The sequence below is a fragment of the Poromitra crassiceps genome (assembly GCF_964638095.1).
Source record: "Poromitra crassiceps genome assembly, chromosome: 13".
Taxonomy (NCBI): Eukaryota; Metazoa; Chordata; class Actinopteri; order Beryciformes; family Melamphaidae; genus Poromitra; species Poromitra crassiceps.
The window spans coordinates 18,798,905-18,823,904 of record NC_139644.1 but is presented as its reverse complement, the minus strand read 5'-3'; the positions used below and the strand labels follow the sequence as shown (position 1 = coordinate 18,823,904).

General features: G+C 47.7%; 2 protein-coding genes across 2 annotated transcripts in view; one reads left to right on the top strand and one right to left on the bottom strand.

The window, feature by feature from the left end:
* Positions 1 to 10,494, bottom strand: part of adgrl1a (adhesion G protein-coupled receptor L1a) — a gene marked incomplete at both ends in the record, with an annotated part of 68,873 nt that extends 58,379 nt beyond the window's left edge. Inside the window, 1 exon segment of the mRNA XM_083649961.1 lies at positions 10,425 to 10,494. Coding sequence (XP_083506087.1) covers positions 10,425 to 10,494 — 70 coding nt within the window.
* LOC310787804 (ankyrin repeat and SOCS box protein 1-like) lies at positions 7,117 to 8,059 on the top strand (the record flags this gene model as incomplete). Its single annotated transcript, XM_083649287.1, has 2 exons — positions 7,117 to 7,671; positions 8,021 to 8,059. The coding sequence occupies 2 exons, from the start codon at positions 7,117 to 7,119 to the stop codon at positions 8,057 to 8,059; spliced, it is 594 nt and encodes a 197-aa protein (XP_083505413.1).
* Positions 10,495 to 25,000: the final 14,506 nt, after the last annotated feature.

Here is a 25,000-nt window from a genome sequence, read left to right as displayed (position 1 = left end):
TATCTATCTACAGTATCTATCCATCCCTCCCTCCCTCCCTCCCTCCATCCTATAGTTGTTGGCAAAGCACAATACAAAACTTTGCTCAGCAAATGATGCAACATTTCTATGTGCAAGGTTAGTGGCACCCCGACTTTATTGCCTCCTCTGGAGATATTATTGCTACACGCCCGTCAGAGAATCAATTCTTGATGAATGAGTGAGTAGGCTGCAGTTTTGAAATACAATAACATTTTAATATTACAGTATCGCAGGACTGTGAGATCTCTATCTGAAAAAGAAAAATTCAATATTGGAAATGGTTTTAGGGCAAGTATTTTTAAGATCTTTAAATCAAGGATCTACTGTGCTCTTGGGACAGCACAGTCATGGCCTGTAAACTCCTTGTGCATTCTTCATGTGGCCCTGTATTATAGAAATCAAAATATCACATTGAGTGTTGTAATCCTCATTCAGCCATTCTTCCACCATCCAAGGGCAGAAAAGAGAGGCTATAGAGTGCTTTGTTGGAAAGATGTGTAAAAAAAAAAAAAAACAGCTGGTCCGCCATCCTTGAATAACATCTAGCACTCAGGGAAGAAGACAAGAAAGAAAGAGGCAGGAGGAGAGGAGAGGAAGACAGATAGAAATGTGTGTGTGTGTGCCATGCGCTAAAGGACCAGGGGCCTTTCCACACGACTGGTCTGAGAGCAAAGGCTTCAATACAGGCTAGATGAGAACACATTCCACCAGTCAGCTGGCAGCCCTGGCAACCTGGGATGGGTGGCGCGCACACACACACTCACGTACACACACACACACACACACACACACACACACACACACACACACACACACACACACACGCACACACACACACGCACACACACACAAACACACATGCACACATTCTAGCATGCACACATCAGAGCGTGTCGCAACTAGAGTTATTTTGGTACTAGCAAAATAACCCAGTTTCCAAGTAGTATTGAAACTTCTCCAGTCAAACGATACCTGCATTCAATCCATTTTGTACAAGGTGTAGAAAAAAACGACTATTTGTGTGGCTTTGCTCTCAGCCAATCACCGCAAACGTTCGCTACAACCCATACAGTCTGTGGCGCGGGTGAAGTTGAGCGCGGTGTATGTGACGGAGTTGGCAGTTCAGTGTACCGAGATGCCACCAAAACCTTCAAAAGTATGGCAATACTACTACACACCTCTCTGAAAAAAGTATCAAAGGTACTCTATTTCTATCAGTATCACTTTAAGGGTACTGGTATCATGATGTAAAAAACTGAAAGGCTCACAAATGGCGTTGTAATGTCCCTGCTGCTGCCATTGGTGCACACAAACACACACACACACACACACACACACACACACACACACGCAAACACACACACACACACACACACACACACACCCACACACACAGCGGGGCTCGCACTGTGCTAAATGAAAGCTGTGTGTCAGGGCTTGATCACGTACGGCGCAGCTGCCTGCAATGCCTGCCACATTAAGCACGTCTAATGGGCTTTCAGAGCAACAGCACTGCTGCGTATGGAAGGTGCTACGTTCAGAGCAACAACACTGCTTATGAACGCTGCTACGTTCTCCAGCGTTCTGTGGAATCAGCGGGACCCTCTGTTTGTCAGCCTACGCATGTCAGTCTGTTTACAGCAACGTGTTTTGTGCATACCACTATGAGCATGGCTGTATTTGAGTTTACATACGCAGAGGAACTTTGTTTCGCGTTCCGACACAGTGGAGAGTAACGGTGGAGAGTAACAGTGGAGAGTAACGGTGGAGAGTAACAGTGGAGAGTATCAGTGGAGAGTATCAGTGGAGTGTAACAGTGGAGCGTAGCGGTGGAGAGTAACAGTGGAGAGTAACGGTGGAGAGTAACAGTGGAGAGTAACGATGGAGAGTAACAGTGGAGAGTATCAGTGGAGAGTATCAGTGGAGAGTAACAGTGGAGAGTAACGGTGGAGAGTATCAGTGGAGAGTAACGGTGGAGAGTAACAGTGGAGAGTAACGATGGAGAGTAACAGTGGAGAGTATCAGTGGAGAGTATCAGTGGAGAGTAACAGTGGAGCGTAACGGTGGAGAGTAACAGTGGAGAGTAACAGTGGAGAGTAACAGTGGAGAGTAACGGTGGAGAGTAACAGTGGAGAGTAACGGTGGAGAGTAACAGTGGAGAGTAACGGTAGTGATTTATTTGGATGCGATGAGATGAGCGCGTGAGGAAAGTTTGTGAGAAACACGTACATGGCAAAGGGGGAAAGTGCCGTGGTTAACAGCAGCGGGTGTTCAAACCACATGCTGGTTGTGTTAGAGCAGGTACCTAAGGAGTAGGAGGAGTGTGCGAGTACTACTAGGGGTAAATATGGGGAGGTGCAGCTGGGAGTAGAGTGAGGTTAAAGCATGGCAGAGAGATTAGTAAGAACACTGAGGAGGAGCAGGGGTCTACACATTAGGCTGCGAAGCCATGTGTGATGATCCTGCAGGTTTCCAAATGAGCTGTGATTAGCCTGAGTGATGTCAGCAGCTCTCAGAGTCATGTGATCGGCCTGAGAGTGATGTCAGCAGCTCTCAGTCATGTGACCGGCCTGAGAGTGATGTCAGCAGCTCTCAGAGTCATGTGATCGGCCTGAGAGTGATGTCAGCAGCTCTCAAAGTCATGTGATCAGCCTGAGAGTGATGTCACAGCTCTCAAAGTCATGTGATCAGCCTGAGAGTGATGTCAGCAGCTCTCAGAGTCATGTGACTAGCCTGAGAGTGATGTCACAGCTCTCAGAGTCATGTGACTAGCCTGAGAGTGATGTCAGCAGCTCTCGGAGTCATGTGACTAGCCTGAGAGTGATGTCAGCAGCTCTCGGAGTCATGTGACTAGCCTGAGAGTGATGTCAGCAGCTCTCGGAGTCATGTGACTAGCCTGAGAGTGATGTCAGCAGCTCTCGGAGTCATGTGACTAGCCTGAGAGTGATGTCAGCAGCTCTCGGAGTCATGTGACTAGCCTGAGAGTGATGTCAGCAGCTCTCGGAGTCATGTGACTAGCCTGAGAGTGATGTCAGCAGCTCTCGGAGTCATGTGAGTAGCCTGAGAGTGATGTCAGCAGCTCTCGGAGTCATGTGACTAGCCTGAGAGTGATGTCAGCAGCTCTCACGTCATGTAATTAGCGTGAGAGTGATGTCAGCAGCTCTCAAAGTCATGTGATCAGCCTGAGAGTGATGTCAGCAGCTCTGAGTCATGTGACTAGCCTGCGAGTGATGTCAGTAGTGTCCTCTAGAGAGAGAGTGGCATCAGTGGAGGACCAAAATGCGACTCATTAGCCAATGAACAACCAGGAAGGGGTCTCGCGCTACTTTTGAATGCTAAAATAAAGCTGATGTACAATTTGATTTAAAAAAAAATCTAAGTACAACACCTTTTGCTGCAACTCGACAGTGCTGCTTAATCCAGGACCTTACTTCCTGGAACTCTTGAGAGTAAAAAACTGGTCCATTGGAGTGAATGGAGATGTCGCGACTCTTCTACATGTATATACACAGCTCTGGATGTCAGCAGCTCTCAGTCATGTGACCGGCCTGAGAGTGATGTCAGCAGCTCTCAGTCATGTGATCAGCCTGAGAGTGATGTCAGCAGCTCTCAAAGTCATGTGATCAGCCTGAGAGTGATGTCAGCAGCTCTCAGAGTCATGTGACTAGCCTGAGAGTGATGTCAGCAGCTCTCAGTCATGTGACTAGCCTGAGAGTGATGTCAGCAGCTCGCAGAGTCATGTGACCGGCCTGAGAGTGACGTCAGCAGCTCTCAAAGTCATGTGATCAGCCTGAGAGTGATGTCAGCAGCTCTCAGTCATGTGATCAGCCTGAGAGTGATGTCAGCAGCTCTCAGTCATGTGACTAGCCTGAGAGTGATGTCAGCAGCTCTCAGAGTCATGTGACTAGCCTGAGAGTGATGTCAGCAGCTCTCAGAGTCATGTGACTAGCCTGAGAGTGATGTCAGCAGCTCTCAGAGTCATGTGACTAGCCTGAGAGTGATGTCACAGCTCTCAGAGTCATGTGACTAGCCTGAGAGTGATGTCAGCAGCTCTCAGAGTCATGTGACTAGCCTGAGAGTGATGTCACAGCTCTCAGAGTCATGTGACTAGCCTGAGAGTGATGTCAGCAGCTCTCAGAGTCATGTGATCAGACTGAGAGTGATGTCACAGCTCTCAGAGTCATGTGATTAGCCTGAGAGTGATGTCACAGCTCTCAGAGTCAGGCACCCAGCTCATGTAATATCCCGACTCTGTACTCATTTACATTCTAATGTACCTGTCTGGATCTCTTCATTTCCCCTCTCTTGCTCTTCTGGTCACACTACAATGGAGACAACACATCTCAGCTCAAATGCAGCTGCCAAGGTTGAGTCTGGGTAGTGTAGTAGAGGTAAAAGCACCCGCCTACTGTACCACCGCGAAGACCCGCAGGTTTAATTCCTGTCAGCGGTACTTCCGGCTTGGCCAGATGTTCCTACAGACACAATTGACCGTGTCTGCGGGTGGGAAGCCGGTGGGGTATGAGTCTGTTCGGGAGGGGGGGGGGGGGGATAGCGTGATGGCGTCCTGCAGGTGAAGCTCCTCACTGTCAGCTGAAAGAATCGGCTGGTGAGTGCACATGTGTCAGAGGAAGCATGTGCTCGCCTACAACTCTCCCCAGATCGGTAGAGGGGGTGCAGCGATGTGACCAGGACAGCAGGGGGAAGTGATCAAATACAATTGGAGACAAAACGGGAGAAAGAAAACAAATAAACTTGATCCAGAAAAAAAGAAGATAAAATAAAAGGCTGCAAAAATGGTGTACGGAAATGTGTGTCTGCGAGTTTTTGTGTGAGTGAGTGAGTGAGTGAGTGAGTGTGAATGTGTGTGTGTGTACACTATATGTATGTATGTATGTATGTATGTACAGTATGTATGCATGTATGCATGTATGCATGCATGTATGTATGTGTGTGTGCGCACGACACAATTCCAGCAACCTACTGTAAATGTTATGCCTGTGCTTTGGGGCTGAATACAGATAACAGTCAATTGATCATTAATGCATTATTAATACTCCCCAAGTGCCAGGTCACACAGACAGCTGGAGGCTCATTGTCACGCAAACACACACATGCGCCCGCACACACACACACACACACACACACACACACACACACACACACACACACACACACACACACATACGCACGCGCGCAGCAACGTAGCGCCGGAGGCCAAATGTGTCCGATGGGACAGCAAGCACGTTACACAAATCCAATGTTGCAAAAGCAGCCAAATTAAGCTGTTCCAAAAGCAGCACGTATACTCAAATTAGAAGCACACCTGGCCAATCAGAGCTTACGCACAGGGAATTCTACAACCACTGCTGACGCAGATGAACACATAGTCCTCCTCTCTCATAATTGTCCCCTCCCTCCTGCAGTTTGTTTGACCTCATCCTTTCTTCATCGCTTGCCCTTCCCTGTCAGCCCCCCAGCGTCAGCTCTCAGCCTTCCAATTCAACATGGTGGTCAAGCTCGGAATTGCAGGTCATGTGATGCCTTAGGGCCCAAAAAGCTTCTTCTTCCCCACATAGAAATACACGGGGAAAGAAGCAGCTGTAAAACTGCGGGAACATTTTTCTGGGTATCACTCAGTCAAAAACGACTCTTTTAGGCTGTGTAGCGACAGCCTTTGTCAGCGTGTTTGTGGTGTGGAAAAGACGCTGCCTGCTTTTTGTGAGAAGCGGATGATAACACCTGCTGCTAGTTTAGCAGCAGCACTGACCACCTGCTTAACGTAACGTAACGTTGGCACTTCTAGCAGTACTAACATTACAGTGTTGTAGAACAAGACAGGCTTACAGATGGCAGATATTTACAATACATGTCCGGTGTTGCCTTTATGATGGCTGTTACAGTAATGAAAATTTAATGATTAGCCTACAGTCATTTCTCCATCGCGCGGCTGGACCCACCCAGCGCTTTTCTGAAAAATGTAACATTTCTCACCTTTTGAAAGCACTCTGCTCTGGTGAAACACTTCCTGTTGATTTTAACGAGGAAAGGGCGCTGGAAGTGAGAAAAAGAAGCTAAGTGGACACGCAGCCTTAATGATCAAGTTTGAAACCATTGGGTCTGTTTCCTGGCTCTCCATGAACCTGCATCTGGCCACAGGGGGGCTCGGTGCATAATGCGTATTCATCGCATACTTCCTTGTTACGGTATGTTGTGTAACCGGCATGACCACTGAAATGTGTGACCACAGAGGCTGCTCGTTGCTGGCTACAGTACAGTGTGGTCAAATTCTGATGGCTGATGTCAGAAATGGTGAAATATTTTTTTCTTTCCCCATAAGAAGCGACACACATTTCGGCGCAACACCGGGCGCTACTGCGCATGACCAGTGGGCCGCACATCACCAAACAACCAGGAAGAAGAATGCCATAAATCATTGATAATGTCACAGACAGTGATGAGGTCATAAATCACTAGATGTCTTCTTCTTCTTCTTCTTCTTCTTCTTCTGTGGTGTTTTATGGCAGTTGGCATCCTTTATGTTACATTACCGCCTCCTTCTGGATGTATCCCACCCACTGTTTCCCTACATTCTGTCTAGATGGCTCAACCTAACTACCATAGTGATGTCATAAGTCAGTGATGATGTCACTTGTGATTTCATCAGTGATGATGTAACTCAAGCAATGGTGATGTCATCAGTGAGTGATGTCACTCGAGCAATTGTGATGTCATCAGTGAATGATGTCATCGGTGATGTCACATGAGCAATTGTGATGTCATCAGTGAGTTATGTCTTCAAATCTAATGTTATTTCACAATGTCATAATGTTATGATGTCATAATGTACAACACACACTTCAGTCCCTTCATATGCCTTCCTTTTGAGACGCAGCGTGCACACACATCGACTATGTATGTGTACGCTGCGTCTCAAATTGCTGATGGACATTCTAAACAGTGATATCATCAGTGATTTATGACATCACTGATGATGTCACTGATGATGTCATAAAGATAAAGAGCCATTTGGAATGCTACAAGCTATAATAACCCAGCAAAGTCTGTGTGTTACAGTGACAGACCTGAAGGAGAATGGCTGCTCGAGCAGGGCATGACAACTGGCAGCTCCACAATGCTGCCTGTGCAGGAAACCTGAACACACTGAGGACCCTGCTGCAGGAAGAGTGCTTCAGAAGGCGGATCAATGAGTGGTGGTGGTCGGTTCTGGACACTCCTCTGGGCTGCGCAGTCAGTCGGGGTCACGCTGCCTGTGTGGCTTACCTGATCACCCAGGGAGCCCAGGTAGACACAAATGATTTGATATTCTACACGCCTCTCTACAGGGCCGTGCTCCACGGTCACCTGGACTGCGTCCGGATCCTCCTGGAAGCCGGTGCCGACCCCAACAGAGGCAGGAACCCAGCGGCACACACCCCGACCCCGGTCAAATGTGCTGCCCGGCGTGGAAGTCTGGACATACTGCAGGAACTCATCAGGTTCCATGCCGCTGTTGACATGGACAGTGGTCACCTCACAAAGTCTCCTCTCTACATCAGCGCCTCCCACCACCAGCTGGACTGCTTCCGCCTGCTGCTCCAGGCCGCTGGCGTTCTGACCTGTGACGTCGCTTCTCGCCTGCTGGAGATGGTGCTGCATAACAGGTGCCAGGCGGCGTTCGTCCAGCTGCTGCTGGACCACGGCGCCGACCCGGCCCTGGTGACGGAGCAGGCCCTGCTGGAGAAGAGGGCGGATCCCGAGGCGTTCAGGGTCTTTCTGGAGGCCAAGAGATTTCCTCTGGCCCACATGTGTCGGATCCGGATCCGCCAAGCGCTGGGCACACATCGCCTGAACCAAGTCCACTCCCTACCACTAACACATGTGATGAAGGATTTCGTGGTCTACCAAAACTGACTTGAAGGACTGTCAGTTTATTTTCATTTCCTAGATTTAGTTCCTAGATTTAGTTATTCAGTGACTGTGTTTCAAACAAATCCAGGACCAGAGATTAAATAGCATCAGCATCCACCACCTGTAGCCAATCGTACTACTACAGAGACCTAAAGTCGACGTCACTTCCTGCTTCAGCATGCGTACCAAGAGATTTTCATCTGCCATTTATTTTCGCATAGACATTTCGTAAAATGCTTATACAAATAATTTGACTTGGTCCAACCAAAGGATTCAGCTATATTTAGAAACAGGAGAGAACAAAGAACATTTCACTCAGACAAAACATAAAAAAATAAATTCAAAAAATGCTGATTTGAAACAAATTTTTGTTCGAATTTTTTTCTTCAAGTTTTGGTCCGTTTTGCAGTGAAATGTTCTAATCTCTGGTCCCTCGACTTTGGCTCTTTATAATTGGAGAGCTGTGTGTACATGTGTCCATGTGTGCCCGGTTCATCGTCTCCAGAGTCCCCACCCTAGAATTGAGTGCCTGCACAAATTCTGTTTATCTTAATATGACGTGAGGTTCAGTCAGCTTTGCACAGAAACAGCCGGTAGAAATACATTTTACTTTTATACTTGATTACATTTCAGAGCCTGTGATTTTTTACCTTTACTTGAATAAACAAGTTGAATCAGTACTTCTACTTTTACCAGTCTTTTTTTTACACAACTGTACTTCTACTTAAGTAAAGAATGTGTGTATTTTCCCATCTCTGGCGCTGCGTGAGCAACATTGGAATGAATAGGTGGCCATTTTTCCATAGCATATCTAGTTCATTAATACATCCATGTTCCCTGTTGCTAGCTACTGCCTCTCTCCTCTTCCCTTCCTCCTCCTCTTCCTCCTCTCTGTCCGTCACCCACCGAGATGACTGAGAGCACGCAGCAGCAGATGGTGTGCCGCTGTCTAACACACACACACACACACACACACACACACACACACACACACACACACACACACACACATAGAGTACATACACATACACACACCCTCCAGCATCATTTTCGCCCAACCAGGTCACCTGCTGCCACGGTTACACCAGCTAACGCACGCATGCACGCATACACACACACAAGATACGTACACACGCATGCACACACACACACACACACACACACACACACACACACACACACACACACACACAAGCACGCATGCACACACACACACACACACACACACACACACACACACACACACACACACACACACACACACACACAGAACATAAAATATCTCATGGTACATGGCACATTCAAGGGAGTCACACATATGGCACCATTACATGGACGGATTCCCCCTTATACTCTTGCCACGCTCCACCAAACATCAAGATGATAAGAAATTTTATTGACATTCACACATACACTCTGCCCCCCTCTCTCTCTCTCTCTCTCTCTGTCACACATACACTCTGCCCCCCTCTCTCTCTCTCTGTCACACATACACTCTGCCCCCCTCTCTCTCTCTCTGTCACACATACACTCTGCCCCTCTCTCTCTCTCCCTCTCTCTCTCTCTCTCTCTCTCTCTCTCTCTGTGTCCAGTGGAGATGGTTTGGTTAATCAAGTGCAGCGTTTCTAGCCTGGTCAGCAAGTCAATACACTTACAACCTTCATCACCCGGCCAAGGTATAAATATTACATCCTCATTTGCAATAAGCGGGTCAGGCCACGTAGGAAACGCAGTGAAACAAACACAGTAGCTAACACGTACAGGCAGGCTCAGTCAAGCACACAGTATCATTAGAAACATGCGTTTCGTGATTTATGATGTCAATTAAATCAACCCATACTGTCCAATGCAACAAATCTCCATCTTAACAAGTCTATTATTATTTCATTATTCAGTCCTACAATACTGTAAAGGACTTAAAATAAGTGGGGGGAAATCTGTTGTTTCCAATGAAAATCAATTTGTTTCAAACATTTGGTAGAATCAAGTAGCATTTTCTTTATAGTAGTGCAGCCCCTTATTTTTCAAGATATTGACACTCATTTCTACAAAATCCCTGAAACAAGTGAAACCACACTGGAAACAAGTGGCATGATTTAACTTATATCACCTCACTGGCAGAATTGTTCTCTCTTGGTTTGTGAAAAATCTGATTTGAAGAAGACTGGATGGGACTAAATGGATGGTTTCTGCAGTGTAAAGGCTGTTACACACCAACAGCGATGCAAATATACAGCACGAAATTGCGATGCGAATTTTGACCCACCTGTCAATCACAGCAACAGATGTGTACACGTCGGAAGCGAATTTCTGATAAATCAACCTTGGTCCAAAAAAAATAAACGCCGCAATAACGCTTAACGAAACTTCGCCGTTGGTATGCACGGTTGCATTGACTTATATAGGTTCAGAAAATATTATTGACGTGCGAATTAATCGTACGGAAAAAAAATGCTCCCGATGTGTAAGGACCTTTAGGCTTCAGCACGTACCTTGAGAAGACGGGGCGATGTTGCTGAAAGCCACAGCACAGGTGAAGATGAGCCAGACCGCCAGAGCCATGCTGGAGACCAGGGGGCGGGGCTAGGGTGACGTAGATGTGGTCAGCAGGCACAGGTGAGTGGGGCGGTGCTTCCTCCACTTACACCCTCAGCGAGGGTGATCCTGTAGGCAGAGGAGAGAGAGAGATAGCACGTAGATGAGTGTCTTCGAACAGTGATTCTCTCAACCTTTTTCATATCTAAGAGCCCTAATTTGAAGCTAGAGTGTGTCACTTTTGTAGTGCAGAACCTTTGTCTCCCCCTTCTGGCGCTTCTGGCAGTGAAAGTATGTGCGCTGCATTCATGTGATGTCGGGAAAATAAGTCCCCGACCGTTTCCTTTGCTCTTTCTTGTCACACAAAAACTGGGAACAGCTAACGTGTTGTATAAACACTCTGAGCAATACAATAAAACACATCCATGTTGTTTCCACAGTACAATTTGAGAGCTCATGAACACACAGAGGAAGAACGAAGCCAATCGTTCTACGTCGGGCTGTACAAGAGTGGGAAATAGTTTTGAACATCACACAGCCCCCGCAAAATGACTCATTTCACTTTCACAATTTGATGATACATTTGGTCCGCTATCATTTGGAAGGAGAAGAGCCGCACGACTGAATTATTTATCCCCATTCAAGTTAGCAGAAGGCTAACTGGAAATTAGCCTGCGAGGCCGGACAGAAGTCTAAACGCGGGTCCTCCTGTGGAATACAGTTATGTGGCGGTGATAGGTTTAATCAGCTTTGTGGGAACTCGTTTGGCAATGGCTTGAATGTACTGTAACATGTACAGTTTGTTCATTTATATGTAAAAGATACACACTCCAGCTTCAATACACATTCAAGCCATGGACCCACATTTAATTAAATGACACAAATCATTTAACACAACACAAATTTGAGAATATTTCTATTTCTAGATGATTTTGTCCATAATTCCATGACTATCTGTATTGAGATATCAGTGAAACTATGACCCCCTATACACCTGTCATTAAAATGTGTTTTTGTGTGTTCCGATTGCAATCGGACATTGCTTGACCACATGCGAGTACAGTACATGTGTAAATGCACCCAAGACACAATGAGGAGCATTTTGATCCGATCGACCAAGCCACCTACGCAGGTAGTCAGGGACACATTGTGACCACATTGAACACAAGTGTGTACTGTATGTAAATGTGTTCTCAATCCACATACAACAACAGTCACCACCCCTGTTCTTCTGCTGCTTTACACCATGGAGCTTGCCTGATCCGATCGCAATAGGATCTCAATGTGGACATGTGGAGACACATATTAATACCAGGTGTAAATGTAATCAGGTTAATGTGGTCAAGCACTATCATCCGATTGGAATCTGATGACCAAAAACGCATTTTAATGCGAGGTGTAAATGGGGTCTATGATGAAAACAGCCATTCTTCTACATTCTCTAATTGTGGTAACGTCTTGTAAATTCAAGAATGGTAAAGTTGAATAACCCATCAATGTGCTGGGGACCCCCTGGAACCTTCTCAAAGACCCCTGGTGGTCATTGGACGCCACGTTGAGAACCACTGCCTTAGAACAATCTGTTAGTGAATGTGCATATGGAGGAATTATGCTACTATCATACGTTTAATTATTTCCGCTCTCAGTGTATCATTTGAAGAAGACAGTGCTCACTAATTTATTATGCGTTTAGTATTGGGGTGTGTGATAATCACTCTGCACAAAGCCGAATGGTACGGCTCAGGACTGCTTCAGCATATTAAACAGTCTATCAGAAGAGAAAACACTGGAGGAGAGGGGGAGAGGAGAGGAGCGGAGAGGAGGGGAGGACAAGAGAGAGGAGGAGATGAGAGAGGAGAGGAGGCAGAGGCGAGGAGCCGAGGAGAGGAGGTGGAGGCAAGAAGAGGAGCCGAGGGGAGGAGAGAGGAGATGGGAGGAGAGAGGAGAGGAGGGGAGGAGGCGAGGAGAGAGGGAGAGGAGAGGAGAGGAGAGGAGGGGAGGGGAGGAGGTGAGGCAAGGAGAGAGGAGAGGGGAGGAGAGAGGAGAGGAGCCGAGGAGAGAGGAGATGAGAGGAGGGGGAGGAGGTGAGGAGAGAGGAGAGGAGGGGAGGGGGGAGGAGATGAGAGGAGGGGGAGGAGGTGAGGAGAGAGGAGAGGGGGGAGGCTCCCCCTGTGGTGGTCAGGCAGAATGATCAGGCACGGAGATCTGAGGCCATTTTGTGCAGGCTGGCATGGCAACAGCTGTTGCCGCTACCAGCTCATCACTCGGCAGTGTTTGGACGCTTGATTGCATCAGAGATGGTACATATGTTTTGGGGCTGTTAACCAGGCCACATTCAACATGTGAACCATACTAGTGTGCATGTATGTGGTGTGTGTGTGCATGTGTGTGCATGTATGTGGTGTGTGTGTGCATGCGTGTGCATGTGTGCGCACTGTGTGTAAGACAGTGAACAGAGGCGACTCAGTGAGCAGTGCCGTAGGGCTCACACATCTCATCTGCCTAATGAAATTAATCACAATCTGGAAGTTTGGCTCAGATTTTTGTGACGGTAGATGTAGAGCCTACTCTCCCCTGCAGGGGCTGAAAGACAGAAAACAGTAGAGACGGTATTGTTACAGCTAACACTCCTGCTGAGCCTGCTGATGAAACAGACAGATTGGGCTGTGTGTGTGTGTTTGTGCGCGCGCGCGTGTGTGCATGTGTGTGTATGTGTGTGTGTGTGTGTGTGTGTGTGTGTGTGTGTGTGTGCGCGTGTGTGTGTGTGTGTGTGTGTTTGGGGTGGGGGGTAGTGGTGAGAGAGGATTTATTTGGATCTCTCTAACCCTCTACCCCCTTTATCTGCTTGATCCTACCTACTCATAGAAGTGAAATATAGGTTGTGCATAAAAGAGGACGAGGCAGTACATCATGTGTAAATTCTGAATTCATTCTCTCTCCTTAACTCTCTCAACTATGTGTCACATTTTCACTTTCACCCAAAAATAAAATGCATCCTCGCCCATTCTCACTTTAAAGCAATAATCCACTTACACTCGTTTTAACATGGGGATTATTTGGCACTTGACCGCCATGAAAACCAGAATACTTAACAAGATTGGATGCAGCTGGACGAGTTTGAAGTGTGTGTGTAGCGTTTGAATGAGGCCACGAAAATAGCCTGAAAACTGGGGCATCTGGGTAGTGTGGAGGTAAGAGCACTCGCCTATTCATCTTATGTAGCCACGCCCATTTGACCCGGTTGTGTGGTCGTGTGACGACTTCCGGCTAAAAAAAAGAAAAAGAAAAAGGCTGCTCCAATATCATCTAACTCTGAATTAACTAATAATTTAGCCAATTGTATGTAACATACTAAATCAAAGCAAACGGCAATGTCTAAGAATGCAATGCCATGTAACTGGCTCGTTAATTCTCGCATTCCAGGGAATTACGTTAACGTGTGTGGGTCTTATAGACGTAAGTGGCTCGAGCTGCGCTCGGAGGAGAGAAAACCATCTGAAGCTTTCTTTGTTGGAGTCCAGGTATGTTTTACAAGAAAGTGCTCGTTATTGTCGACGATAACGTTATCTGACCTGGCTAACAGTGGATACTCCGCTTGCTTGCTGTGTACCGAGCTCAAAGTAGTAGGCTACGTTCTTTGTTTTACCCCCTGCGCTGTCCGCTACAAAAACAACTGCCTTCATCTGACGTTCTTTTGTATTTGGCGCCGTGATCGCCGGAAGTGTTAACACGACCCGGAAGAATTTGGCCCACCCCCGGGTCTGAACATAAGGTGAATACCAACACGGAGACCCAGGTTCAACTCCCGGTAGCAGTACTTCCAGCTTGGTCAGACCATTCCCAGTAGACACAATTCACCGTGTCTGCGGGTGGGAAGCCGGTGGGGTATGAGTCCTGGTCGCTGCACTAGTGCCTCCTCTGGTTGGTCGGTGCGCCTTGTTCATGGGGGAGGGGAACTGGGGGAAATAGCGTGACCCTAGCTCCCACACACTATGTCCTGCCAGTGAAACTCCTCGCTGTCGGATGAAAAGAAGCGGCTGGCAACTGCACATGTATCAGAGGAAGCATGTGGGAGTCTACAACACTCACCAGATCGGCCGAGTAGGTGGAGCAATAACCGGGACAGCAGGGGGAATTGGCCAAGTACAAATGGGGAGAAAGTGGGAGTAGGGGGGGGAAGAGATTTAAAAATTGCCTGGAAAGTGACATTTAACACATTTATGAACAGATTCAACAACAGATCTGGGCGAGTCATCATTTTTGTAGTTCTACTGTATTGTTGGTTTACACTAAAATTAGTAGTTAAAAATAAAATGTACATCCGGTCTTCCAAATCCCTCCATATGTTCTCTTCTATCAATAAAACGGCTATTTGGCAAACAGTAGTGGGATCTGTTGTTGAGTCTGTTCGCAAAAGTGTTGGATGTAAGTTTTCAGGCTATCTTCGTGGCCTCATTCAAATGAATGGGAGGTAAAAATCGGCACGCTACAAACTCGTCCAGCTGCAACCGATCCTGGCGAGTGGTTAATATTCTGCTCTTTATAGCGGTCAAGTGCTGAATAACCCCCGCGTTAAAACTAAGTGGAATATTGCTTTAACCCGAGACCCGGGTCCTAAAACCATTTGGTCCTCGCACTATTTGGTCCTCTGGGTGGCTTCACTTCCTCTCTTCATCATCAGTGATTCGGTCCTCCCCTCCCCTCCTCCCCTCCCCTGACCTTCTCTGATATTTACCCTCCTCCCCGGTGGCAAAGCCCGGCCCACCGCCACCAAACCTGCCTGCTGCCGCTGTGTGGATTAGTATGGTGATGCTGGAGAGCGGGAGAGAGAGTACAAAGCACATTGGTAGCAGCTGTTCTTTAAAGCAGCATCTATTTCCACACACACACACACACACACACACACACACACACACACACACACATATGCACACACAGACACACGCACACACAGATGCACGTGCGCGCGCGCACGCGCACACACTCCTAACATCTGCATCAGTCAGCTTTCATTTGAGTCTGTTTGTGACCCACCCTCTACGACAGTGCTTCTCAACAATGGGGGTCCGTGGGCTTAAAGTCGAGCTGAAATGACATTTCCGGGATATGTGATTCGCAATCGTGACGTATTCTGAGTGAAACAGGGTAGAGAGGCGGGACATAGCGTGTGGAGGAGTTTGATTTGACCGTTGGAAAGCGGGCGTGTCCGGCTGGCTCCCTCCAGGCGGACAGCCTCCTCCTGTCGTACCTGAGGGAGGATGGTGGATGGTCTTGAAGCGTGCGACGAGCCGCGGTAAATAGTGATATTCCTCGAATGCGAGTTAATGAGCCAATTACATGTCAGTTGCATCTACATTAAATGAAGACATTACATGTCCTGTTCATTTGATTTTGTATGTTACATACTATGTGTGTTACAAAGTCTGCCTATGTAGGCACTAGGCATGCCATGTTGCCTGCTCAGAATTTTCTCCTAGCCATGCAGATTGATTGACAGCTGTCATGTCCATGGTTTTTCCTGCATAGAGAATTGAGAGGTGGCCACCTCCCTCAAATTTCGTGCCACCTCCAGCTCTTGACAAAAGCCTGACAGGTGTCTTCATGGAAAACACTATTTTCTAACAAGCGTTGCACTCTCTGTATTTTTGTCATTTATAATCGCGACATTCCACCAATGTGTTGACATCAACATGTTTAATGTTAAATATTTTTTAATAAAGTTATTTGTTTAAGAAAGCAGCCTTGCGAGTACCTTTGCATAGTTATATCATTGCACAATCCACATAGAAAACATCTATTTTCATTCCATTTTTAGCATACATTGTTAAATATGTGCACTCTACGACCATGTGATCTAAAATAGTTGAAAAATCATTTTTCATTTCAGCTCGACTTTGATGTGTACTAAATCAGAGGTCCTTGATATGAAAAGGGTTGAAAAAATCAACGGCCGAGAAGAAAGGACAGCGCTCAGAGGCAGCAGAGGGAGGGCAGGAGAGACAACGGAAGAGCAGAAGAGCGGTAAACAAGCAGCAGTAGAGATGTGGTGGCTTCTCTCTCTCTCTCTCTCTCTCTCTCGCTGTCTTCCTCCTCCCATCCCTCGTTCACCCCCCCCCCCGCCCTCCCTCCTCCACCTCGCTGTATTATTAATGGTGAGAAACTGACCCCCCACCTGTGCAGTGACGACTCTTCCTATTTTTCTCAGCCTTCTGTGGGTTTAATAAGAAAAATCTGTCTTTCCTCCTGTGTCTTTTGACTGCGTCTCTGTCTGTGCTCCCAACAATAGCTCTCCTGTGGTCTCAGGCAGAGCATGATGAGGAGGGCCAGAGAGAGAGAGAGAGAGATGGAGACAGAGAGAGAGAGAGAGAGAGAGAGAGATGGAGACAGAGAGAGAGAGAGAGAGAGAGAGAGAGAGAGATGGAGACAGAGAGAGAGAGAGTACATTGTACAGAGGGAGAGTGAGGGAGAGAGAAAGCAGGAGAAAGGCAAAATTGATTGATTTTCATTTTGTGCCTAAAGAAAAATGCGAGTATTACACAAGAGCTGTTTTAATGTGGTCTGCAGGAGGAAAGATGGAGGCAAGGAAGCAGGCAAGGCAGAATGAGTAACACATGAGTAATAAAGTTTTTTTTTTAAGTAACACGTACTTCATGTTCCCTTTTTTTAAACTGTGCTTCTACTCTTTACTCAAGTATATTTTTGAGCCAGTAATCGATTTCTTTTACTTCACTACATTTGTTCACTCAGGGACAGGTGGGGAAATGGAGAAAGAGAAGGGCAGGTGAAGAAGAGAGGGGTAGAGAGGAAGAGATGGAGAGACAGAGAGAGAGAGATGGAGAGAGAGAGAGATGGAGAGAGTGGGAGATGGAGAGAGAGAGAGAGATGGAGAGATAGTGGGAGATTGTCCATACCTCAAATCTATAGGCTAGTCTTATTTGTTTGATAAGCACCTGCTCTAACAGTACTTAGCGTGGGTCTCAGGGTGGTGTGAGACGGGGCGATCGACCCCGGCAGGATGTGACACGCCCGGGGGCCACAGGCCGACCTTTTGCCCTGATCGTATCCACCATTATTATCATCATCACTGTTTCTCTCCTAATAGAGCGGAACATCATATCCCTATGACACTGGAGACCGCCAAAAGACGGGAGAGCGCAGCAGACAGCAATTTCAGTGCGCCGGTGGAAAGGCGAGGAGGGCGAGCAGGAGAGAAAGCGGGAGGCGGGGCCAAATGACGGGCGGATGACGGCCGGGCGGCGAAGACAAAGACAGACGGGCGGCACTCCAAACAGAGGCGGCGGGCGGGAGTTACGCTTAAGTACACAACTCTGTCATCTTGTTTTCCAACGCTACCCTCTGTTTCGCTCGCTATTAATTTACAGCCCGCCCTGATCCAAGGCAAATAAGCTCATTACCCACTTCTATTGGATCATTACGATAATCACCAGGATCATTATGATCTATTTGCTTTTCGCCGACACGCTCATCAAGAACGGGCGGCCATAAGTCTTTTCAATCTGAGGGGTGACGCTTGCCTCTGTCATGGGAGACATTCATGTTTTCTCCCCCCCCGCCCCCCCCCACTCACTCCCCCCAGCAGCCATTTCCCTACAACAAAAAGAGGCATTTATGAACGTTGCCAAAGTGGAATGAGACGGACGCAGAACAAAAGAGTTGACGTCGACACTTTCTGCACCATAATTACAGGAGCTCTCAAAGCTGCTGTGGCTGTAGGCTCTCTCTCTCTCCTGTTCCTCCCCACTGAGGGGAATCTGATATCAAGGTGGAAGAGACAAGTATGATAAGTGTGAGTGCGTACGTGCGTGTGTGCGTGTGTGTCTGTGTGTGTGTGTGCGTGTGTGTGTGTGTGAGTGGCGAGCGGGCAGCCTGCGGTCAGGCAGTATAGATCCACACGCAGGTGATTGGACTATGAGCACTGCCAATCTTCAAAAGTAAATTTCCTTACTGAACGCTTGCCAAAGAAGCCTCCACGCACATACCGTAAAGTGTTCTGCCAACCGCTAACGTCTTAATTAGCATTTCAATAACTCTCAGGATGAGGGATGTTGTATGAACAAGTGGAAAGCGCGCAGGGTGCGATGGGCAGGGCAGGGCAGGCGGCGGGGAAGACAAACAAAGAAAACGTATTCGGAGAGGGAAAACACTCCTGATGAATATAGACTCTTTGACAGTCACAAATGATGATGGCCGCTCGCTTCATGCAAAGAGAAGTCTTGTCTTTAGATGAAGCAGCAGCTATTAGGATTGATGCGTATACAGTATATGCCTCAGATGCTTCAACATCAAATATAGGCCGAGTTGGATCAGTGGAGGAGCGTCGCTACGAAGGAGACGAGTGCCTCCCAGCAACTGACACAGCTTTAACAGCCCAAATGGAACGGCACTCAGTCGAGAAATGATGCAAACAAGCTGCAGTAAATATTTGAAGGCAAATAACTTTCCAGTTCAGATTAACTGGCAATTTCACTTTACTCTGCTTTATTCGCTGGTAAATTGAATTTTTTTCCCTCTCTCTCTCTCGCAGTGTTGGGATTATGGTCTCGGTCCAGGTGGAAGACAGGCATTTGATTTCACAGGAAGGTATCACTGGACCCAGCGCAGGCCAGCCATGTAGTATTAGAGTTTGACGAGACTGCAGAGAATGGCAAAAACGCACGCTCCGCCTGGGGGCCTCTGGGTAATTCTCCCTCGCTGAAGCTTGGTCACACTCCGTACTCTTTTGTCACCAGAGTTAGGCAAGAGGGAGCAATACAAGGAAGTCTAACAATACATGTAGATGAAATAGAATTCATTAATTACTCCTTCACCTGCATAAAACGAATCACTCGCCAAAAGTGAATATAATTATCCTACTTTTGCGTTTGAAACGTAACAGACATACCATGAAATAGCATTACCGTCGCCATCTGCGTTGGGGGCTTTGCTGAGTGGGAGGCGGCGTTTTCGCCGTCAAAACCTGCCTTCCCGGACGCTGAGGTATGACAGTCTCATTTAATTGAATGATTATTCAAATGAGCCAAAGTGACTGTTTGGACACACCCTCCAGTCGCGCCGTGTGTCAGCATCGCGCCGAGCGCTTGGAATCGGATTACTCTCCTAATGAGAACGTGTGTTCGCTTCTGCCACTCTGCTAAAAGCGACACCAAGGGCAGGGCAGCCTGGCACTATCTGACACCGATATCTATAACATTCAGATCAACAGGAGAGAGCGCGCCCTTTTAGTACTTACGGCTTAAACGCGCTGTTGCAAACACACTGCCATCTCTACACTTAAGCAATTGTCGAACGAACATCAAATCAATATCACATGATACCGGCTTGTGCAGCACTATATAAACACCCTCCACCCCAACACACACACACATACCTCCTCCACCGCACCCTCCGCCTCCGCCTGCGCCGCTGTATCCCTCCCGGTAGCGCCTATCGCTAATCTCCCTAATCCTTTTTGGTGAGGGCTATCGCGAGCGAGCTAACGTAATAGCATTAGATATATTATTCCTTCACGACAACCTGATTCTATTACATTTGCATTGAAGCTCAACAGCCCACACGGCGCTGTCCGTATATAGTGAGAACCGATAGCCCTACGGTACCGCAACGCTAACAGTAGCAGCATTCATTCGGGATAGTTCATGTGGTTATGCTAGCAGCGACTACACTAGCAACATTCAGGCCTCTCCATCTTAGCAGGGGCGGGTCAGCTAAGGCCGGGGCTGTGGTGGTGTGGTCGCCTGCTGGAGCGTGTTGTTGTCTGCAGCAGCAGCAGCAGGCCTGTTTATATAATGACACCATTGTGCCGGCTGTGTGCAGATGGAACATCAGAGCTGTTGTAATGGCCCATGTATTAGGGCCAATGTGTTTGATTACTGACTCTGGGAGAGCGCGGGGAGAGAGCGCTGGTGTAGTCAACAGGGAATACGGCTCCCTCCCTCCAAAACAGCAACCCAGGGAGGGAAAAAAAGACCTATTTGAAGAAACAGAAGGAAGGAGGGAAGAGACACCACACACACAAAAAAAAACATGGAGAGACTTTAATGGAGGCGTGCTTTAAGAGAATGCAAATGAGACGAGGGAAGCTGCAGGGGTATCAAACAGGGCTGCTGTGGCTGTCAGAGAGAGAGAGAGAGGTAGAGGAAGAGAGAGGGAAGGGAGGAGGGGGTGGTGGTGGGTTTGGGGGGGCTTCTCACTTTACTCAACAGACACTCCTTTTCCCTGCTTCAGTATCTGCCCTGGGCTGCAGCTCTCCACACACCTCAACCCACCACACACCTCAACCCACCACACACCTCCTCTCCTCGTCTCTAGAGTCTACACTTTAACTAGTGTATGTTTCTGGAACAGCAGGAGTTCTGCAAAAAAAGAAGAAGAAGATGGAGAAAAAAAGTCCCCTCACTACCTATAAGCAGCCAGTAGGAGCCCTACATTTTTTGAGTGACAGTTGGACATGCTAATCAGAGCGTGCAAGCTTCCCCCCGCAATCTGAGGGCGGTCCACGTTGTGTGTGATAAGGGCGGTGTGCTGCATCTGTGAATGACTGATAGAGATAGTCGGCCCCCAGCCAGCCAGTCGATCAGTCAGCCAGTCAGTCAGTCAGTCAGCCAGTCAGTCAGTCAGTCAGCCAGTCAGTCAGTCAGCCAGCCAGTCAATCAATCAGTCAGTCAGTCAGTCAGTCAGTCAGTCAATCAGTCAGTCAGTCAGTCAGCCAGCCAGTCAATCAATCAGTCAGTCAGTCAGTCAGTCAGTCAGTCAGTCAGCCAGTCAGTCAGTCAGACAGTCAGTCAGCCAGCCAGTCGATCAGTCAGTCAGTCAGTCAGCCAGCCAGTCAGTCAGTCAGTCAGTCAGTCAGTCAGTCAGTCAGTCAGCCAGTCGATCAGTCAGTCAGTCAGCCAACCAGTCAGGCAGCCAATCAGTCAGTCAGTCAGTCAGTCAGTCAGTCAGTCAGTCAGTCAGCCAGTCAGTCAGCCAACCAGTCAGGCAGCCAATCAGTCAGTCAGTCAGTCAGTCAGTCAACCAGACAGTCAATCAGTCAGTCAGTCAGTTAGTCAGCCAGTCAGTCAGTCAATCAGTCAGTCAGTCAGTCAGTCAGTCAACCAGACAGTCAATCAGTCAGTCAGCCAATCAGTCAGTCAGTCAGTCAGTCAGCCAGCCAGTCAGTCAGCCAGCCAGTCAGTCAGCCAGTCAGTCAGTCAGTCAGCCAGTTAGTCAGCACTGACAGCGTGCAGCAGAGAGAGCACGCTCCCTGGGTTGGTATTTTGTGTCTCCAGTGTGGCCTCTGATTTATGGTGGCCGGGGAGAGCTTGTCACTGTTCATTATTATGACTGCAACAGGAGGCCATGCCACCACCTATATCAATGGCTGCCCCGTGACGCCCGCTGCCAGCTGCCAGAGGAGGTGACCTGAGCACCTTCCTGTCTCATCGCACAAACACTGGCCCTAACCCCCCCACCACCACCCCCCCACCACCCCCCACCACCCCCACCACCACCCACCACCCCCCGGCCGCTCTAATGGGCTGTAATATTATGCAGGGATGGAACTTCTCACACAATTTGGCAGCTGCCTCCAAACCATTTCCAAGCCAATAGCTACATAGCGTTCAAAATCTGAGCAGCGAGAGTCATTTTACGCTTTAGTGTGAAAATTGCAATTTTGCAATGATAAGAATGAGGAGCCTGGACTCTGTCCCCTCAATGCACGAGGAAAAACTACAAATGAAAATATTGGGAAGACGACAACAAAGAAGTTGTTCGGTGCAGTTTTTGCCACCTCTGTCTCTGAGGGTTCTGACACATGACATGTGTCTGAGGGTTCTGACACCTGACATGTGTCTGCGGGTCTGACACCTGACATCTGCTTGCTTTTGATTCTTTCCTCTCACACTTTCTACTCCGCCCCCCCTCCCCTCCCCTCCACAGCCAAATTAGATATACTTTGTATCCTTCAACCTGCGCTGTCGACTTTGTCAGCATAGCAAATCAATAGGAGGAAATGAATAATTCACCGTGACCATTAAGTCTAAACAACAAGAGTGATAACTGCCGTCCCTGACATTCATCTTATGAGCCACCAACAATGGATTATGATATAACGTGATAATGTTATGAAATTGAACTCTGCCCGTGTGGTGATTCTCGCTCCCTCCTCCCCCGCGCCCCGCGGTGCCGCCCGCCCGCCCTGTGCATTGAGCTGTTCCCAGATGTCACTGGCTGTGACTGGCATGCTGCCACCCTGAGTGCCTGAGCAGCGCTGCTCCCTCGGCTACATCCATCTTCATTAAGGACAGAGGCGCTGTGAGTTGTGTGCGTTATCATCAGTGTCTATTAATCTGGAAGCTCCAAACAGGGCAACCCCACAGTACAACCAGAGCCAGGCACCGCCCGGCTACAGGCCACGCACAATAAACACTCTATTTGTGTGTACTGAGACACAGATGAAGACATACAGGCCTCGGCCTGGCTCCACCCCCCTCTCTCTCTCTCTCTCTCTCTCTCTCTCTCTCTCTCTCTCTCTCTCTCTCTCTCTCTCTCTCTCTCTCTCTCACTCCAGTAACGAGTAGGGCCGCAGCCTTAAACAATTTGCAGATAACGAGTACTCACTCCTAATTGGAGACGATAGACAATAATTGTGTGTGAATAAAGCTCATTCGTAATTGTTTAGCCCAGCTTTGGGAATCGTTTGAGTCAAACTGGTACCGCCCCTCTGGTGCCGGCTGGCGTACGGGAGCCGCACATGAATACATCACGGCCTGAAGCATTCACACACATGTGTACACACACACAGACAGACACACACACACGTGCATGCACACGCACACACACACACAGGAGGGAGCCCACCGGGGCGCCACATGTGATGTTGACCCAGTTTAGATGTGTGGTGCAAAATGGAGCAGGGATCCAGAACAAAAAGAGAGTGACATTTAAAAATAGGTTGACATTCTTTTCATCCCGTTGCTGAGGCCCGTACAACAATGGAGCCTATCCATCTTTTGTGTCAATAACAGAAGCATCAGCTAATTATTCTGTCAATTCTGTCTTCAACGTGCCACAGTGCAGATCCACTCTGCACACCTGTATCTCTGGAGCCATGCGGGGAAGAGGTTGTTTTGAATAGCAGGAGCACAGCGTGAGGGTTTACCTGTTTACATGTCTACCTCTGCCAAATGCACGTCCCAGTGCTTTGTGTTGTGTTGTGTTGTGTTGTGTGTGTCTGTGTGTGTGTGTATGTGTGTGTGTGTGTGTGTGTGTGTGTGTGTGTGTGTGTGTGTGTGTGTGTGTGTGTGTGATGCATCCAGTTTGATAGCAGTGACCCCAATATGTCTGCCAAGGTTATCCAGCTCTGGGATGGGCAGTTGAGGAATCAGGAGATTTTGACACAGCAGGCCATGCCCCAATTCTAGAGACATGGCTGTCACTCACTCTCTCAATCTCTCCTCTCTCTCTCTCTCTCTCACACACACACACACGCACGCACACACACACACACACACACGCGCACACACCCACCCACCCACACACACACCAGAGATGGGCACTTGAGACTTGGTGACTTGGACTCGAGTCCCTGTTTTTGACTTGCGACTTGACTTGACAAAAACATCAATGACTTGATACTTACTTGGACTTGGAAGTTAAAGACTCGAGACTTGACTTGACTTGAGAGGTGATGACTTGGATGACTTGTTTGTGTTTGTCAGTTTAAATAATGAAATAATAACGTAACGTAACGTCAAGTGTCTCCGGTCTGTCCGGTATGCGAGTGCATGCGAGTGCAAGCTGGAACGGCGTTACAAAACAATCGAGTGAGAGGAGCGTGACTGACAGCCAGTCATCCAATCACGACAATGTCATAAGGAGGAGCATGACTGAGTCATCCAATGACAAATTGTCATTCAGTCATGCTCCTCCTTATGGCATTGTCGTGATTGGATGACTGGATGTCAATCACGCTCCTCTCACTGGCAAGGAGAAGGGGAGAAGGCACACATGAGATATTCTGCAAACAGACAGACGGGACAGGTTGTGGAATGTAACAGAGTTTGATGTAGTCTGGCTGTCAGTTGTTTACAGTAATTGAGATGCAATATGTATTTAATATTTTGTATATTAATGTTTTGATTGAGAAGAGATAAATACTCTAAGTTGAAGCTATTTGTTTTTGTTTGATTACATTGTAGTCTGGCTGTCAGTATTTCATTGTTTAAAACTGATGTGGGGGATTTTTTTTTTTTACTGAGAGGCTGTTAAGAAATAAATAAGCGTTTATAAAGTTATTTGACTTTTGTTTGATTACATTTATTTCACTGAATATCAATGATTATGATACAAATTCAATTCATTGTCATACTTTTTGAACAGGTTAGACAAATTGGCCAATAATATCACTATTAGACAGGTACTAATACCATCTTTTTTCTTTATAAACCAAGGTAAGACTGCAGTATCTTGGGCGTGGGGGGAAAAAGTGACTTGACTTGCCTTACCTAAGGACTCGACTTGACAAAACCGG